At 48.4% G+C, this 18,537-nt stretch overlaps 1 protein-coding gene across 1 annotated transcript; it reads right to left on the bottom strand.

The window, feature by feature from the left end:
• Nucleotides 1-2,153: 2,153 nt before the first annotated feature.
• On the bottom strand, nt 2,154-17,103 carry KLHL36 (kelch like family member 36). Its single transcript, XM_019635212.1, has 4 exons — nt 17,023-17,103; nt 11,662-12,735; nt 9,924-10,081; nt 2,154-7,634 (listed from the first exon to the last, which is right to left on the bottom strand). The coding sequence occupies exons 1-4, from the start codon at nt 17,083-17,085 to the stop codon at nt 7,079-7,081; spliced, it is 1,851 nt and encodes a 616-aa protein (XP_019490757.1). The 5' UTR covers nt 17,086-17,103; the 3' UTR covers nt 2,154-7,078.
• Between the last annotated feature and the right edge of the window lie 1,434 nt (nt 17,104-18,537).

Raw genomic sequence — 18,537 nt, 5'->3', positions numbered from 1 at the left:
TCTGCGGGTCTGTTTCTCCCCTCTAGGATGTCTGCCAGAGGGACAGGCATCTTGCTGCCTTGTTCACCTCCGGATTCCCAGCATCTACAGTAGACGCCTAGTGAATATGCACCACCTTCATGAACGCAGTTGTCAAGCTCCACGTACAAGGTGCTATATGATCTTAATTCAAGGACACAGGCATGTCCTTGAGACCATGGCCCCCGCCTCAGTTGACATGTAGTGAGGACCGTGTCTGTGTGAGGCTCTGAAGAGATGGGCTTGGGTCCTCACTCTGCCCTGCACCCAGCCCCGTGCAAACTTACCTGTCCCGTACCTGCTGCATCTGCCATCTCTGAGTTAGAGAACAGCAATCCTGGCTGATGGTTGACTGAAAGGCTCCCCTGGTTAACCCCAGTTCACGTATTTGCATCCTATGGGGAACCTTCTGGGAACATAATATGCCACGTGGGGACTTTAAATGGTAGTCGTTTTCGGATAGTTGACAGAGAGGGGGGCCTGAGCTGGTAGACTTAGGTTAAAACACAGCTCCATGCTAGTGCCTTTAGCATCCTGTGCCCTCTGTCCCACTCCCCCGATTCTAGCCACAGCCACCGTGGCTGTTCAGGGCAGGCTGAGAGCATCACCCTCTCACACACCATGCTTCCTTCTGCCCCAAGGCCTCTCAGACACTGAAGAGCCTGCATAGAGCAGGCCAGCAGTGGAGGAGGGTGTTCAGGTCCCTGGGAACAGCCCTGAGGGGGCAGAGACCAGTAAATACTCCTGCTCTCCTTCCTACAGGCGGATGACACAGGAACACACCTGCTGCCCCAATGTGTTGACACTCCCATGGCAAGAGGTGCCATCTCTTCTCCCCCACCCTAACCTTGGCGGGGGTCTTTGTGAAGGCCTCAAGGAGCAGAATGCAGCCAAGGGACATTCCATGACTTCTCAGGCTGGGTTAGAAAAAGCCATGCAGCCGCTGTTAATCATAGTGGGGACACTCACTCTGTGAGCCTATGGCTGCCATGTGAGAAGTTTGGGTAAGGCCACCACGTGGAGAGACCAGAGAAAGAGTCCCAAGGGGCTGGAGGGGGAGGGGTGGAAAGGGGAGGGGAGAGTGGGGAGGGGAGAGAGGCAGATGGAGAGAGATTGAGGTGAGGATATGCAACGCTGAGGAGCCCCTATTTCAGTCCCCCACTCAGGGCTCACCTTGCAGCAAGTGTCTAGAAGCCACCACCTGACTGCACGTGAGATCCAGGTGAGAGTTGCTTAGCTGACCCCGTCGACCCTCAGATTTGTCAGCAAAAAACAATTGCTGATTATGGTTTTCAGCGACTGCTTGGGGGGGGGGTGTCTTAATACTCAGCAATAGATAAAGCACTTATTATTAGCTTTTCCTGCTTGTTTCACTGTGGTTCACTGGGGACCATCTCCCCAAAGAAACCACTTGCCTTCAAGCCCTTGTCTAAGGTTCTGCATTCAAGATAACCAAAACCAAGGCCAGCACTGACCCGCTGGGTACATAAGGTCATTCAGCTTGGGTAAGGTCACTAACCTCAGCCTTGGGTTCTTCATCCCCAAAATGGCAAGAATATCGTTTTTAACCTAAGAGTCTCCTGAGGTTGAAATGAAAGAATCCTGATGAATTTAGCCTCTGGCAGCCAGTGTCCTGTTTGAGGTAGCTTATTGGCTCAGAGCACATTCGAATCCAGGTTCCAGGTGTGATGGGTATGGCAGGTACCTCGCACCCTACTCCCAGTGCTTAATTGCTAAAGGTGCCCAACTGTGACTGGGCCTGTCCACTGGCAGCCTTGCAAAACCCCAGCAGAGCAACGATGCCATCTACCTCTTCTTTGGCCCTAAGGGAGATGAAGTGGACTCTGTTCTTACAGAAATGTTATTGTAGCTTTCTGATAAAGATAATTGCTTGTCATAAACTATGTTTCCCCTGGTTTCTAGTTTTCTTTTCTAATCAAATTACCCCAACTGACACAAATTTAAGCAGTTTCATTTCAGGTCACAGAACTTAGTGCTACAATCAAGGATCTGAATGAAATTCCTGGCAAAATACAGTAATTAGAGGCACAATGAATGCAGAATTGAAATGTCCCAGCATCCCACAACACTAAGAGGCAGTCTGGTTAATTTCCAAATTATATTTGGGCTCAGTATGCAAGAGGTTCTTTTTTATTTATTTGGGCACAGAAAATAAGCCTGAAGATCATTACAATAACCACACAAGACTAGGAACGTAATTATAAAATAAGCCATACCCTAGCAGGCAAATCATTTTAATGTGTTTTGAGAACTGAATACTCTGTATGGAATTAAAAACAAAGAAAAAAAAATCAACGTGCAGAAAATTAATTAAAAAGAAGACACAGAAAAGCTTCCGGTGTCATCAAGTTACAAAGACAAAAGCAACAAATTAAAAAACAAACACATGCGATTACAGATTTCAGTAACATTAGTAGCCAGAACACACCCAATGAATTAATGGTCAAATATCTTACTAATTTTGACAGAAGGCTGGTGGTAATGATTAACTTCAATTGATTCAAAGGACTTTATTCGTCTTTCAACTGCAAGGAAACCTGGAAAGATGGCTTCAAGTAATTTGGAAGGGGGTGGAGTTCCTTTTCTCAAAGAAAATTGACATGGAAGGGTTTTTCCCCCTCTGCCCTGTCCCTCCTCCCACCCCCCCCCCACCAATTTATACATTCATTCAACTCTTTTAACTAAGGCAATCAAAAGACAATTTCTTAGACCCCAAAACATCCTCAGAAGCCACAAATTAAGAACAAAAAAACAAAAAGAAACACAAAGAAATTAACAACCTCCAATGCTGAGGGCAACTCTATATAAAGTGCAGGATGGTTCACTGTTGCAGGTTTTGTGGATTTCATGTTAAAATTTCTTTAAAAGAAGGAGTGGACAGGAGTGCATCAGGACCCCAGCTATGCCCTGGGTTGAGAAATGACCCGTATGAGAAAGGTGATCTGTGGATCAGTCCTCACTTATCTTTTCAACTCTGGACACTGCTGAGGTAGGAGCTTCGGAAGAAGAGTGGAATATGTTACAGGAGTGAAGAGAGTCCTCTTGGCAAATCAGTGCCCTCTTGCTCAGTTGGGAGCCTAAGTTGGTCACACTCATGGGCCATGTGTGGCCTTACAAAATTCAAGATTTGTATCCAATCACAGCCACGGAGAGGAGAGAGCAAGATCCAAGACAAAGCCACGCGAGGCGGGCGAGACCCTGGCGCTGACCACAAGACATTTCCTGTCTAGTGCAAGCTAAAAGGGGTGGAGGTTTGGGGGGGGTGGGGGTGGGGTGGAAAACCCCGGCTGGCAACCTACAAAATGGTTATTAGCAAATGGTATCAAAAAAGTATCAAAACATTTCAAAAAACTTTAAAAACTGCCAGGGTTGGCAGATGCATAGGGCAGGATCTCCAAGTACCCATGGAGCTGCCCCCTATGCTCCAGAGGTTTGTCCTGGAGGCCAGGACACTGCCTCCTCCCCTCTGAAGACATTCGCAATCTACAGAGACAGCGAGGGTGTCAGACCACGGCTGGAACTGCCCCTCCAGGTTTGGGACCAGTGGTCTGAGATTCTAGCCAAAAGCTCCGAGAGCTAAAAGGCCTGTGAGGTGCTGCTCAGGCTGGAGCAGCAAGCCTTGGATGATCAGGGTAAGAGAAAGGCTGGTAACTCTACAAGGGGGTGGGGTGGAGGTCCTCTCACTTCCCACATTGCTCATATCACCAAAAGGTCACGCCTGGCCTTGGGTCCAGGTACTTTGAACTACAGGTGAACTCACCTGAACGCACAGAGTGGGGAGGGACTCCACCCCCTTTGGTGTTTGGGTTTCCACCCAAAACTGAAAAACCCCTTAGGGTTGGTTTCTGGGGTTTCTATTAAGTCACCATGAGGTTGCCTTATCAGTTAGGGGCGAAGGGAGGAACGTTCAGAATATAACACACACATGCGATTTTCTGCTGAGATCAAGATTTGAAAGTCCTCCCTGGTAGTCGATCTAAAATGGCAGAATGTTAAAAATACTGATTGAGCCATCCATACCACAAGCAAATTGCTGAGACAATCTCTGTATATTTTCAACAGCAGAAAAGACCACCAGAAAGAAAAAGGGTTTCTCCAGCTTCTCTATCTCCTTCCTTCTTTTATTAGACATTTATGTCTTAAGCTGTCAGGGCTCTGACTTGGATGAGGATCAAACTCAAAACCTACAACTAATATTAAGTGAAAACTCTAGTTCTTTAAAAGTGAGAAAAACAAAACCGGGAGAAAAGCCCACCATGCTTATCTTGAAAGATCAAAAAAAGAACCCAGGTAGTCTCAAAGTTCAGCTCAGAGAACTGACAATTTTGATGACGTAAGGGCAAATATGGCTGTTTTCATCTCAAGATGGCAGCCTGCAAGAATCCAGGCCTTTTTCACTTAGGTTTGAAATGACACCATCATGATTTTGCAGTTCGAATGGCCAATTAACTAAGGGCATCCCCGAACTCTGCCCATCTAAGTTAAAAACCCTTTTCTTCCATTCTTAGTTGGTGATTTCCATCTTAAAACATGTGCAGCAAAAGCCTGCTGTGGGTCCCACCACTTTGTTCTCTACGCCTAGGCAAACACTGCTCAGAGGTCATCACGCTGCTTTCCGTTGACCCTAACAAGCTTGAACAACTTTCCTAGTATAAGTGGAGCCACCACCAAGTCTTCAAAGTTGGTCCGCAAGAGGAAACTTAATTATCAAGTCTACCTTTAAAGGAACGCTCCCTGCACCTCGATAATATTAGATGCTGAGCCATGTCAATTGCAAACTGGCTTTACAGTGGTGGGAGAGACAACACGATAGGTACAGGACATTGTAAGTAACACAAAAGGCACAAGAAGTCAAAACAGAGGTCAGAAGCCCGCATCCTGGGACACGTTCTGGTCATTGAAAATACAACAGCTGGCTTAGGTTAAAAGTGAATGGCTGTCCTCTCCCCAAGGTCAAAGCCATCTGGCTCCCCAAAGCTCGAATAGGCTTTCTAGGAGCTCTTTCCCATCTGCCCCTGGATTCTGCTTGAATGCCACCTCTTCATCCATGACCTGAGCGGAGAACAGACCACAGGTTCCATGCCTTGTAAAGGGTCTTCAAGTAATGAACCCTTTATCGGAATTGCAAGGGGCTAAGCTATCCCAAAGTTGGCAGAAGTTCTGCAAAATGGGTTTTATGGAGGGCCTGGAACTAGGTATGAGATTAAAAGAAGTCTGGAGATGCTGGATTGGAGGAAGGTTAATAGTTAATGCAGGACTTCTCAGAGCCTTTAACACACAGAAGGGTTGTGAAGCAACAAGAAGAGCGCCGTTTTGGGTGTGTATGCCTTGCAGAACTTCTCAACCGTTGGTAAGCCTTTAGCGACTCCCATATGCAAAGAACCAGCTCAATACGTGGGCTGCTTGCCCAACTACCAAAAGAGGGCAAAGATTTGGGTCCTGATGCTTTCAAAGCCCAAGTCCCTTTCAACTCTCCTGGTCACTACAGAAACAGGCCCAGTCAAGGTAAACCTTGAAGGAAAGGAAAGGAAGTGCAGTAAAGGGACAAAAATAAACTAAGCTTACTCTAATGTCAATGTTAACGATACATCTTGACGTTTTTCTCGTCTCTGCAATCAGATCTCTGTCAAGGTAAAGATGGTTAATGCCTCCCTTGGCTCATGATTAAAACTGATCACACTCCTGGTTCTCCCATCGTACTTTATGATACACGGCGATTGGCTGGGAGCCTCGAACTCTCCTTAAAGGGCCCACACTGTTGATGTTCTCTTAACTGCCGGGATCAGTGCAGGGCGGTCATGCATCTCAGGAGGAGGCGCTGAATATATTTTAATAGCTTATATAGACTGAAAGAGCTTATCCCCTGGGAGGAGCCTGGCGATTATTTCATCTAACTCTGTTGCTTAATGAATGAGGAAACAGCTCAAAACTTGTTCAAGAATTTGCCCGGCAGCACACGGCTGGGACTGGGGTCTGTTGCTTGAGTTGGGGGAGGCACTAGACAACCTTCTTAAGGATCATTGTGTGCTCACTGGTAAAAAAAAAAAAAAAAGCTTCCGATGGCTTCTTGGAGCTGGAGTCACAGAAAACAATGGCAAATTCTAGGAGGTGCTGCCTTTTCCTTTCCTGAGAAATCAATGAATATTTGGGGGCTCAGGACATCAGTAATATAAGAAACAGTGGGTTCCAGAAAAAAAGCAAAAAAAAAAAAAGCACAGATTACAGAATAATGTTTATAAAGAGCTTCATGCCTTTTTTTTGTTTTTTGCTTTCTTTCCTGATTAGCTATACCCTTTTAGAATTCAGGAAGATTACCAACCAGGAAAAATGGGATTATTCAGAAACAAGTCACCTGATAAGAAAATCCGAGTGGGAACACCTGCCCGGTGAGAAGTCCCAGGTCTCGCCTGACTGTCCAGCCAGCTGGTGAACCTTGGTCACTCGCTCACACTCTTGGTGGTCTCTGCGTCCCCACTTATAAAAACGAATGCACTTGACCTTGCCAGTGATTCCCAAACGTGGCTGATGCTCAGTCAGCTTGGTTAAAATACAGTTTTCAGCCACTTCTCCCCACCACGCCTGGTAGTTTTAGATTTGGTCATTCTGAGATGTGGCCCAGGAATCTATTTTTAAAAGCACAGCCAGGTTTGGGGAGGCATTGATTAGGGGGTCTGAAACGTCTCACTGAGGCTTCTAGTTTCACTACCAAAAATTTCTGCATAAGCCCTGCCCTAGCTATTCTCAGGGGGATGGTTAGGGGCACCCCCAAGCATCTGTAATGTGGGGAGAAGCCCTGCGCAGACATAAGGGGATATTTCCTACCTGGGCCCAGGTTTAATTATTCAAGCAAGATAATAAGTAAAGGTACAGAGAATATTTAATCGATTACTGTGATATAGAAATACCAAGAATCATAAAAGTAAAAAAAAAAGCCGCTAAATGGTACATCCTGGTTCCAGGGTTCTACGAAGTTGCTGCTGGTCTACAGACACTCCGGGAGGTGGCGGTGGGGACGGGGTCCCGGCAGGCGAGGGCGGGGTCACTGGTCCCGGTCCTGGTGTCTCTTGGCCTTGCCCTTCTTCTTCTTGTCCTCCAGCCTCGGCTTCAGGGCACAGACGCAGGCGGACACGCCGGCGATGGCCTTGGGCAGGTCAGTGCCTTTGCTCCACTTGTCCTTCTCGCGGTCGTACACCTGGACCGTCTTGGAGAAGGCCGTGTTCTCCCAGCTGTAGCCGCCCAGGATGTAGATGCGGCCCTCCCACACGGCCACCCCCGACTCACTGTTGGCGTGCAGCAGCGGGGCCACACGGGTCCACTGGTTGCACTGCGGGCTGTAGGCCTCGACACCCAGCACGTCAAAGCGCTCCATGGATTCCACGCTGTCGTCGCTGCCCCCAATGGAATAGATGCGGTCCTCCAGGCTGCACATGCTGTGCCAGCCCCGCGCCGTGATCATGGGCCGCCGCTCTTCCCACACGTCCGTCCTGTGGTCGTAGCACAGCAGGTTCTTGCGGTAAGGGCCGATCTGGTAGTCGTGGCCCCCCGAGATGTACACGAAGTCTTTGTAGATGGTGCCTGCGTGGCCGTACGTGAACCTACAGGGAGAGATGGACAGAGAGTCAGAGAGGGAGTTCAGTGCCGCCCTGGGCCGGGTCTCTAATGAGCCAGGGCCTCAGTCTCCTCCTCTGTAAAATGGGGACAACCTGCCCTCTCAGGGGGTCATGAGGATTTGAGGGGATAACGCAGGGAGCAGACACCCCGTGAACACTTTATAGAGAGCAGCTGTCACTGGACAGGAAGTGGAGAGCAGGACGAGCAAAAGGGTTGCTCTGCAGCAGACCTCCTGGGCAAGAATCCCAGCGCTGTCCCTCTATTTCCCCACCTGAGAAGTGGGCCTACTCGTAAGGGCTGAAAACAACAGTATGCTATAGTGTGCTATAATATGTAGTATGCTATATATGTGTGTGTGTGTGCTATAATATGTACCTGATCAAATTACATATGAAATGGGGAATGAAAGAAAAGGCAACTCCAATTATATGACCTTCTGGAAAAAAGCAGTGGTTGCCAGGGGTTCAGAGGGAGGGGGAGGGTGAAGGAGTGGAACACAGGGGATCGCAGGGCAGGGACCCTATTCTGTATGATTCTGTGATGGTGGATACCAGAACCCACAGAATGTACAACATCAAGAGTGAAGATTAATATAATCTATGGATCTTAATGAACGCTATTGTATCAATATCAGTGCATCCACTGGAACAAATTTACCCCACTCCTGCAAAACGCTAAAAACAGGGGAAAGTGTGTGTGCTCATGGAGAGGTATATGGGAATTCTACTTTCTGTTCACTTTTCCGTAACCCTAAAACTACTCTAAAAAAAAAAATGAAGCCTATATAAAGGCAAAAACGAAAAACACAAAGTGCAAACAAAGGTGAAACAAAAGGTAGCAACGTCATAAAATTCAGGGGGGCGGTTACTTAGCCGGGAGGGAGGTGGGTGGGAGAGAAAAGCATATGTGGTGATACGGTCCCAGGCAGACGGGAGTCACTGTTCCATGTCCTGGCTCTGGGGTTGTTGGGCCATGAGCTCATGGAAGTCCATTACACAAACAAGTCCACAAATGAACAAAGATATGAATACATAAATGAAATAAATGTGGGGCACGCACTAATGAAGACAGCATCATGGGGTGATGGTTATTCCAACTTTGAACATCTAAGGTCCGCTTAGAAAGAAAGAATAATAGGCTTGCTGTCACCTTTAAGGTACGTAAATCACACTGGTTGGCCCAGAGAAAGTGACAGCAGCTGACGTTCTTATCACTAGTAAGCCTCCCTTCTCCACCTGTAAAACGGGATTAAGTACCCAAAGCTAGGAGACCACAGGTCTTGGTCTGCCTATGACAGGGTCCGTATTTATACCGCCGACCTGCCCCGTTTGCTGCCATCCTGTTATGGATGACAAATTGTACAGGAGCTTATTTCTGCTCCATCAAGTTACTGTAGACAGCAAGGGATTTATTACAGAGAGCATGTGGCCCAGAGCTGGCACAGCCAATCAGTCACTACTATCACGACTGTCCAATTGCCTTGGTAACAGGTCTCCTGGTGTTATTCCACTCTCTTCCCAGAACGCCCTACATGAATCTGGTGGTAACTAGGGCCTGGAGGAGCTGGGGTTCACACCTCATGCACCCTTCTAACTCTCAGGGATAAAGTCCCTAAGACACCCCAGGGCATTCTATGGCCAGACTGGTTCAGAAAGTGCTCCTGCAGGTTCAACTACAAGGAACTGGTCAAACAAACGGTGTGCACCTTCTGCTAGGCCTGTGATGGTAATAAATGCACACCGATGCAGACAGAATGAGGGGTGCTCTGAGCCCTGGAGCATTTCCCATGTGCTGCATGCCGTGAGGGGGCGTCCTAAGAAGAATCTTATCTCATCCTTATGACAACCCTATAGGGTATTATCATCATGCCCACTTTACAGATGAGAAAATGAAGAGAGCACAGGGAAGACACTTGCTCATGTCACAGATCTAGTACAGATGTCCCCCCACCTCTTTGAACTCCCCCTGCCCAGAGGTTTTTAGGCCAATTCCTCACTCTCTGAACTCAATACCCCTAAAACTCGGGAAGCAGACAGACTCGGGAACTGAGGGATGCTTGTCCTAGCAGCATAGCTGACACTTGCCCTCGAATGGCCTCAAACAGAAGCCCTGACTCATCAGCACCACACCCTCCCCCCATCCTGGTCTCTCCCACTGTTATGTACAAGCCAGGAGATTTTTCTGGAGGCCGAAATATCCAGAAAGTGAGGTGGCCTGAACACTAACCTAAAAGTCGTCACGTTTGGCGAGTCCGCCACAAAACCCCCAATCACCTTGGCAAACCGGCCACGTAGGACCAGGAGTCAGTCTTGGGACTGTAAGTCTCTACCGAAGAGAGAGCTCCGTTCTCATTCCGGCCACCGACGGCCACCAGCATGTCTTCAATGGAAGCAAGGTAGAAATCCACACGGCGCTGATTCATGGAGGCCACCTGTGGAGGTGAGACACCTGTACCTTCCCTTCCCAACCCTGGACAGCGTCAACATCTAGCCCCAGTCCCCAAAGGTGTTCTGTGGAACACACAGCCCGAGAAGGGAAGGCAGGCAGGGGCCAAATGAGTTTTGGGGGAAGGGAGTCCAACTTGAAGAAAGGAGGGCTCTTTAGGAGGGACTCCTCAGGGTCCCCAAGGATCCTTGGGACATTGCGAATCCCCAAGAGAGGGATGGAGAACACGGTTCCCCAAACTGGTTTGGCCAGGTGGCCAGCCTTACGGACTTGAATTCCACAGGACACACAGTTCATAAATGTTGACTGAGTGGTTTCCTTAAGTAAACACTCATCCTCCTTCTGGTGGCCCCATCAGATAGTTTTTTAATTAATGCTGATTGCCATCTGTGTTAACAGGCATAAAGTAGCACTCAATAGGAAATTAAAAAGCAGAAGACCCAACTTTTTTTTTTTTTTAAGTAACACCAGCAGAACACATGAATAAACTTTCCTGCAGGGGGCCATACATCGAGGCTGCCACTACTACTAAGCTTTTGAGGACAGCGCCAAAGCTGGAAGCCTCTTTCTAGTGGCAAGACTTCTATCTTGGTGGGTGGTTTCAGATTTTGGAGAATAAAATCGAAAGGTCATCCGAATCTATTCTGAGTTTTGAGCTCAGAAAAACACCGAGTTAAGTAAAAACACTGAGGTGTGAGTATAAAGACTGAGCCCAACTTTCTTGGATAGCGGCCTGGAGAAAGAGGCTTTTGTGGGAAAAAAAGAAACACCTTCTCTCTGCCAGGCACTTGGCAATCAATATGAGCTACAACCCCTGACTCTAGAAGGTCAATGCCACCCCGCCCATTTCCAGAGGGTTAAGTAGAAATTTGGAGAGGGCAAGGAACCAGCCAGCTGAAATCTCCAGCTACAATTTAGCCAAGCTGGGATGTGAACTCAGGTCTGACGCCAAGATCCACATTCTCCTCAGAATTAGCTGCCACGCCTGCCAAAGGGCACAGCTCCTATCAGGGGTGAGCCTCTGTGGCCTCCTTAAACTAGCTCCAAACCTTTCCAAAAGAGGAGCTCAGCCAAGGGAAGATGGTTTGAACCACGGGCCAAATCTCTAGACCAGCGCTATCCAATATGGCAGCCACTAGCCTCATGTGGCCATTTACACTCCAATATAAATGAGCTAAAGTGAAATCAAATTGAAAAATTCAGTCCTTCAGTCCCAGTGGCCACAGTTTCAAGTGCTCAACTGCCACACAGAGCTGGGTGGCTACTATATTGAACAGCGTAGCCATAGAATGTCTCTATGGGTGCAGAAAGTTCCACTGGACATCGCTGCTCTGGATAATGACCGGCCCTGCAGAAGGCAGCCGGTCAGCCCCTGCTCCTCTCAACCAGGATGCAGGCACAATCAACAAGGGAGGGTGGGAATTAGATGGCTCGTCACTTTATCGTCACACCTCGTTCAGAAGCAGGACGCTGGTCAAGGCCCGAGAGATGGGAGGGGCAGTGAAGGCTACGTTCAAGAGATCAAAAGTCCTCAAGAGTAAAGAAAGAATCTGGCTTTAATCTCACCTTGATCCACTGTTTACAGCGGGGGTCATACCTATAAAGAAGATTGGATGCTGCGTCCCCTCCATTGTCCCTCGAGAAGCTGCCACCAGCGATGAAGATGAACCCCCCCAACACGGCGACACAGTGGTGGCTCCGCCGGGCCGGCAGGGGTGTCTCCTTGACCCACTGTTCACTCTTGGCGTCCAGGTAGCAGGTGTCGTCACTCAGCTCCAGACACCGCTCGGAGACCTCGCCCCCCACGAACAGCAGGCGCTCCTCGTTGGTGCGGAGCGCCGTGCGCTTGGTCTGCATGACCGGCTGGGCCGCCAGGCTATTGTGGTAGCACACGGCCTCCTCGATGAAGCCCTCGCAGTTGGCCTCCCTGGGCAGCAGCGAGCACACAGCCGGCTTGACGCGGTGGAGCAGGTCGTTCTTGGGGATGAGGGGGAAGTGGATGTGCTCCAGCACCTGGTAGGCATGGGTCTCGCGCTCCGGCTGCTGCGTCAGCCACTGCAGGGCGGCCTGCAGCAGGTCGTGCTCGCATTCCCGCTGCACCTCGCTGCTGCTCAGGTACAGGCACAGCTTCTGCATGGAGATGTTCTGCAGGAAGTCGGGCGTGAAGGACAGCGTGCCAAAGTGGCTCAGGATGAAGCCGTCGATGAAGGCGTCCAGCCGCTTGAGGCTATAGATGGAGGCCAGCTCCTGCAGGTACAGGTAGTTGTCCTCGCTCACCTCCTGCTCCAGGTACTCGCAGCAGAAGTCTACCACCGTCCAGATCTGCAGCAGGTGGGCTGTCTCCAGGATGTAGTCGATGTTGCCGCCATCCAGGGCCAGCTCCCCGCCGTACAGGAAGTCCACCACCGCCTTGAGGCCGATGTAGGAGGCGCCGATCAGCTCCACCTCCTTCTGGAAGGCCTCGCGCATGCCCAGGGTGAACATGGAGTTGAAGTAGTCGCTGCACACGGCCAGCAGGTTGCGGTGGGCTGGCACGCGCTGCTCGTCGGCCACTAGGACGATGTCACAGAAGAGACCGCGGAGACGCTGCTCATTCAGCCGCTGCAGCACCGTGGTAGAGTGCTCGGCCCAACGGTATACCTATAGGAGAGCACGTGTTTCAGGGCTCCACGGATACCCAGGCCCGGACGGGGGAAGTGCACTGACCTGCCCCCGACAGCTGTAGCGTCCTGGAGTCAATCTAGTACAACATGACTGCATTTTAAACACAATGGAATGAAAAAGAGTGGGAAATAAAATATCACAGTGTATCGTAGTAAATAAGGGTGTTTGTATGTGTGTGGTTGTATTGTACATATCCTTCCTTCCTTCTCCTTTATAAATAAAATTCATAAAATCAACTTCCTTCCTTCCCCCCTTCTTGTGGGTCGTGAGAAAATAGGTTTGAAAAACACTGTCCGATCACGCGCGATGAAGTGGCTCAGGGTGTCATCTCTGAAGTCAGACAGAATCAGGGTTTGAATGCAGCTCTACCACTTACCAGCTGTGTGATCTTGGGGTGAGTCACAAGGAGCCTCTAAGCCCCATTTCCTCCTCTCACAAGTGAGGATGATGGTATTCACTGCTCAGGTTGGGGGTGGGGGGGTAGGTGTGGGGGGCAGTTGATGCAACAGATCCTGGCAAATAGCCAGGCTGAGGGAAGCTGTTGTGTCAGTCCCCACCAAGGCTCTGTGCTGAGGAAGACAGCTTTCTCTTTGTCTTAGAAAGGCACAGGGTCACATGCTACAGAGACCCCCATTTCTACTGATCAGTCCAGGGATGTGGCACGTACCAAACAGAAGCTGAGCGATGTATCCAGACTGAGGTGCTCTGGGGATCCTACTTCCAGAAACATGGCTTCACCAGCCATTGTCAGGGTCAAAAGAGATATGCTGCATGTAAAATGCAGAAACGCTATCTATTCCTGGGGGCTTATATGTACCCTGTGCTGTGCTGTGCACTTGACATGCACTCTGTCATTCAAGCATCACGAAAACCCTCCAAGGGAATGTCTATTATAATCCCCATTTTCCAGATGAGGAAAGTTGAGGTTCAGAGAGACTAAGAAACTTGCCCAAAGCCCCACAGTGACTGGGCGGCAGGGCTGCGATTTGAACCTAGGTCTGATGCCAGAGCCCAAACCTGTAATCACCATCCTATGCTATTAATAGAACTAACAAATCAATTAATATGAATAATGACCATGGATTAATTCCATAAATTCAGGTCAGTAGACATTTATTGAGCGACGTGCTTTTGAGGATACAACGATATGTCAGACCCGGACAACAGTTTCTAAATCCTTGGAGGGCCAATTATGCTTTGGGCTTTGAGGACACTACACAGTTATTTATTCACTACAAAAACAAGAAAATTCAATACAGGGAAAACCAGGCCATTCAGAAATATCAACTAGGTAGCTGGTCTATTTGAGGGCGATTGAGCAAAAGAGCTGGCTGAGCATACAGCCTGAAAAGGGGGGAAAGGTGGTGGAAAGGGGGATGGACTGAGGGCTTAGCAGGTGTGAGCAGCTGTGTGATTGGCATCCAGGTCCAAATTCTTACAGGTCACTTCTCAACACGTGTCCTACAGCAGTGAGTTTCCTATCTTTCTTCCCCTCCAAATGTGCTCTTTACTGCCTCTGACCCATTTGTAACTGGGGTACTTTATCTCCCTGTGGTCCTTCCTCATCTGGTTAATCCCAACATCAATTGCTCTGTCTATATTATAGGTGAAGACAACCACCTCACATTCTGATGAGGACCCCAGACAGATATTGCCTAAAGCTCCCCTTCCCATCCACATTTTGGGAGCCAGGCTCCACCGCTCTTACGTGACAGGGTGGTTTCTCATAGGCTCCATGGACAGATAGCGCCATTTATTTTGGTTACTCACTGAGAGAGCCCGGCTGGCCTGGTTTTGGCTTCTAATTAAGCAGGAATGGTCAGGGCTCCAACACGCAATGGCTTGGGGCCTCTCTCAGGTGTAGACTGCAGAGTGGAAATTAAAAAGCACTGCAGCAGCAGGCTATCTCATAATGGTAAAGGCTCAGTGTCCTGAGAGAAGTTAAGTGAGGGGCCTCAGGTGTGCTGTCTGCCCACCCTGGGGCTCGGGTTGTCTCTAAGCTGGTGAAGGTGCTGGAACTCCACACTTCAATGGGGGTACACATGACCCCAGGCTGCTCCATAAAAAGGGAAACAGCCCTGAGGGGGTGGGGACCAGGGAAAGCCCCAGACGACAGCTGCCAAGGGGAACCATCTGCTCCAGTGAGCCAGAGCAGGGAAAAGGGCAGAGCGGCTTCTAAAACTGCATCTCCATGCTAAGTAGGCGTGTTTAACTCTGTACCTGGGTCTCCACTACAGCCTGTTTCTGGTTCTTTTAGTGTAGCTACAGAGACGAGAACTTTCAAAAAACAGACAAACACAACTTCCCCATTTTAAAGGGACATCCGTAACAGAATTGCAGCATTTCATGTAATTTCAAAGCCCCTGAACCCCAGCATTCTCTGACGGTAGTAACCTGGTTCACCCCTTCATTTCCCACGTTAGTGCCTTTTTTAGAGGCAAGGCAAGGTGGGTGGAGGAACATAGGTACTCAGGAGCTAATACTGGACAGATGCAGCAGCAGGTAGAGGGTATTTCTTATTAAAAAAAAAAGAACTCAGCATCAAAATGGATCAACACATTTTAGAGTAGGTAAGTAACAGTGTTGGTCACACAATGGAAGGCTCCATCGCACGAGAAGGAACAATCCACCACTACAAGCAGCAACGGGGGCAAACCTCAGATGCATCATGCTGAGCGCAAGGAGCCAGGCGCACGAGAGCACCTGCCCTCTGATTCCATTTACATCAAGTTCAAGGGCAGGGAAAACTATGGCGTTGGGAGAGTTGCGATGGAGAAACTGGAGGCGTTTGGTAATGTTCTTTTTTGTATTTGGGTGCAGGCTACAGGGGTGTGTTAATGTCCAGAAAATCAAGGGTACACTTACGGTTTGGGCACTTTCTGAATGTAAAAAGTTAGGAATGTAAATACCATCAACCAAGGGATACAGAACCCTATTCCTAAAAGCTTCGATTCAGAAAGAAACCAACTCAGGATCTGGCTTTAACGGACAAAGATTTCTAGTGCTATCAAACTTAGAAAGCTACACTGTCTCCGCAGCCAAGCCCCGAAACAAAGACCCATTGAGTCAGCAGGGAGACCTTTCTGGGTTTTCACAGCAGATAAAGCCGGGCTTGGCAAGAGCCTTCTCAGTCAACACAAATGGAAACAGGAGACCATTTCTCAAGAGAACCAACCTCTCCTGAAAATTACACCCCCTTTTTCTTTTATGCACATCTGTAGCACTTCTTTCTTTTCTCAAATCTGCAGGCTGCTCACAACTCCCCTTATCTAACCTGGTCTTTCTCAATCGCTGTTTTGTCTTCTTTTTCAATCTTAAGATTTTTTTTTCTAATAGCCTCCATGAAATGTTAATACCACATATATTCTGTTTAATCATCAAAAGAGTCAAAATTCTTTCCACACCCCAAGAACCAATTTCACCCTTTTGGGGGCAATATTGGCCTCACTGAGAATGATGCTCTAAGGTAACCATAACATTTAATTTCCAAAAAGGGCCGCTTTTAAAGAAACGCTGTCTTTTCCTGGGGGCTTATATGTCCCCTGCACTATGCTGTGCACTTGACATGTACACACATGCTGATAAGTATAAAGAGATAGGTATAAGCAGGGACTGTCTTGCAACTCAATCTCCCCAATCCTTATCTATAGCAGCTGTGGGGACAGGGGCTGTTCTGAGTCCCTAGAGGAGTTTGCTGAAGGTATAGATTCCCAGGTCCTGCTCTTAGATTTTAATTGAGCAGGTCTGGGGTGGTGCCAGCCATATACATTTCTAATGAGATGCCTTCTCCCAGGGTGATTCTGGTGCAGTACTGTGACACAGGTTGGTAGCCCAGCCCTGGGAAACCACCCTCACTCCTTCCTAGGGTCCCAGAAAGTCACGATGGGGGAAGACCCTGGGCCCTTAATATCCAGGAATGCAACGTGCTGCCTCCACCATCAGCTCAGGTGCTGGCTTCTCAATGGCTTGTCCTTGGAGTTTTTGAGCACCCAGGTAGGGACAGCAATCCCATGGCTTTTATCCTCTTAGAGTTGGGGCACAGAAATAAATGAGATGAGCTGTCTCTAATGTCCCTCGCACGCCTAGCTAGCTCTGATTTTATAATTCTTCCACTCCTGGCCCATGCTACCTCCGCTCATCCTTAAGGAGATGAACACCACCACCAAGAACAGAAAACCAGTTTGTACACTGAGGAAGAGCTCATCAGAAAAACACCATCCTTCTTAGGCAATTTGCACAGCTGGTGAGCGACCGTTCACAGACCTTTGAAGATTCGCTGATCTTGTAGGGCCGAGACACTCGCGTCTGCCGGCTTCCCTCCATCATAAAAGTGGTCACGCTGCCCTACAACAAGAACAGGATTTCTGAGCATGTAGTAATGGTAATGGCTCTGGGTCATTTGTTAATTGCAGGCTCTGTTGGTTGGTATCAGTGACAACAAGGGCGAAAGCAGTCACACAGAGGACAGAGGGGAAGAAGACAGTGTACTACAAAGAACTCTCATACTGAGTTGAAAATTCAGATTGTTAACATCAGAGAGCACCTTTAACAAGTGTTCCTTTATCATCTAAAAACCCAACAACACCATGTCTTTTAGCCCATCTCCTACAAATACCTACCTTTGGACGCTTGATCTCAACTAGGCCTTTTGGCTAGATCAGGGGTCGGCAAACTTTTAAGACGGAAGAGCCAATCCTGTCCCTCACAACAATTTAAAAATTATTCGACAGCCATAAAACAAATGAAATCACCATTATGTGAATAATAGCCTTTTAAAACTTTATAAATAAAACTATGACAGTTTTATTGTCATTTTCAATTTTACTTCAGAGCCACACATACGTACCCAAAGAGCCGCATGTGGCTCGCGAGCTGCAGTTTGCCGACCCCTGGGCTAGATCAAGGTTATAATGACAAGAGTTACCATTTCAGGGTCCAGACCCTGGAACCAAGCTAAGGGATTTACACGTGCTGTCTCATTTTACCCCACAACTACTTGGCCGGGCTGATGTCACTCATCCCATTTTACAGATGAGGATATTTATTGGGTTAAAAGTCGCAAAGCTAGTAAAATGGCTGGGGAACAAACCTGGGTCTTTCACCGTGATGTTCTGCTGAGCGTGACCCCGTCTTTGAGAGGGTCAAGGATGTGGTGCAGTGATCACTACCACAAATAAAATATGTTCTAGACACAGGTACTGGATTAAGTGATTTCCTGACTGAATCCCCACAACAACTGATGAGGCCAACACTATTATTATTCTCAGTTTATGGAAGAGGAAGCTGATAGCAATGAGAGGAAGTAATCTAACAGCATCACACAGGAAGAAGCCGGCAGACTTGGGATCCTAACCCAGGGTGATTTCCATGCACTTAACCGCCTGGCCAGAAAATAAAAGTAAAATTAAAAAGCCCGCAGGCAGGAAACCTCTGCTGGGGCCTATGCCCTGCCTGGGACATCCAGGATAAACTTGAACAAGCATGTTAACCTCAAACAAGCATGTTAACCTCAAACAAGCATGTTAACCTCTGTAGACCTCAAGGCTGCGTTTTTGTTAAGGCTTCTTCCGGCTTTGAAATGCGAAGTAACTCACTGACAGCAGGGAGTCGGGCTTTGGGGGACCTCAGGGGCAGGGGACACACAGAGGAAAGACTAAGCCAACAATATGGGCACAAGTCAATACTGGGACAGAGGGTTTAAGAAGGAATTTTTTCCTTGCTGAGTTGACAAGAGTCATTTGTTACCTATTTAACAAACGTCCTTTGCTAGTAAAAAAA

The sequence above is a fragment of the Hipposideros armiger genome, unplaced genomic scaffold (assembly GCF_001890085.2).
Source record: "Hipposideros armiger isolate ML-2016 unplaced genomic scaffold, ASM189008v1 scaffold_19, whole genome shotgun sequence".
Lineage (NCBI taxonomy): Eukaryota > Metazoa > Chordata > Mammalia > Chiroptera > Hipposideridae > Hipposideros > Hipposideros armiger.
The sequence above is the reverse complement of the archived record's forward strand: the minus strand, read 5'-3'. Positions and strand labels throughout refer to the sequence as shown.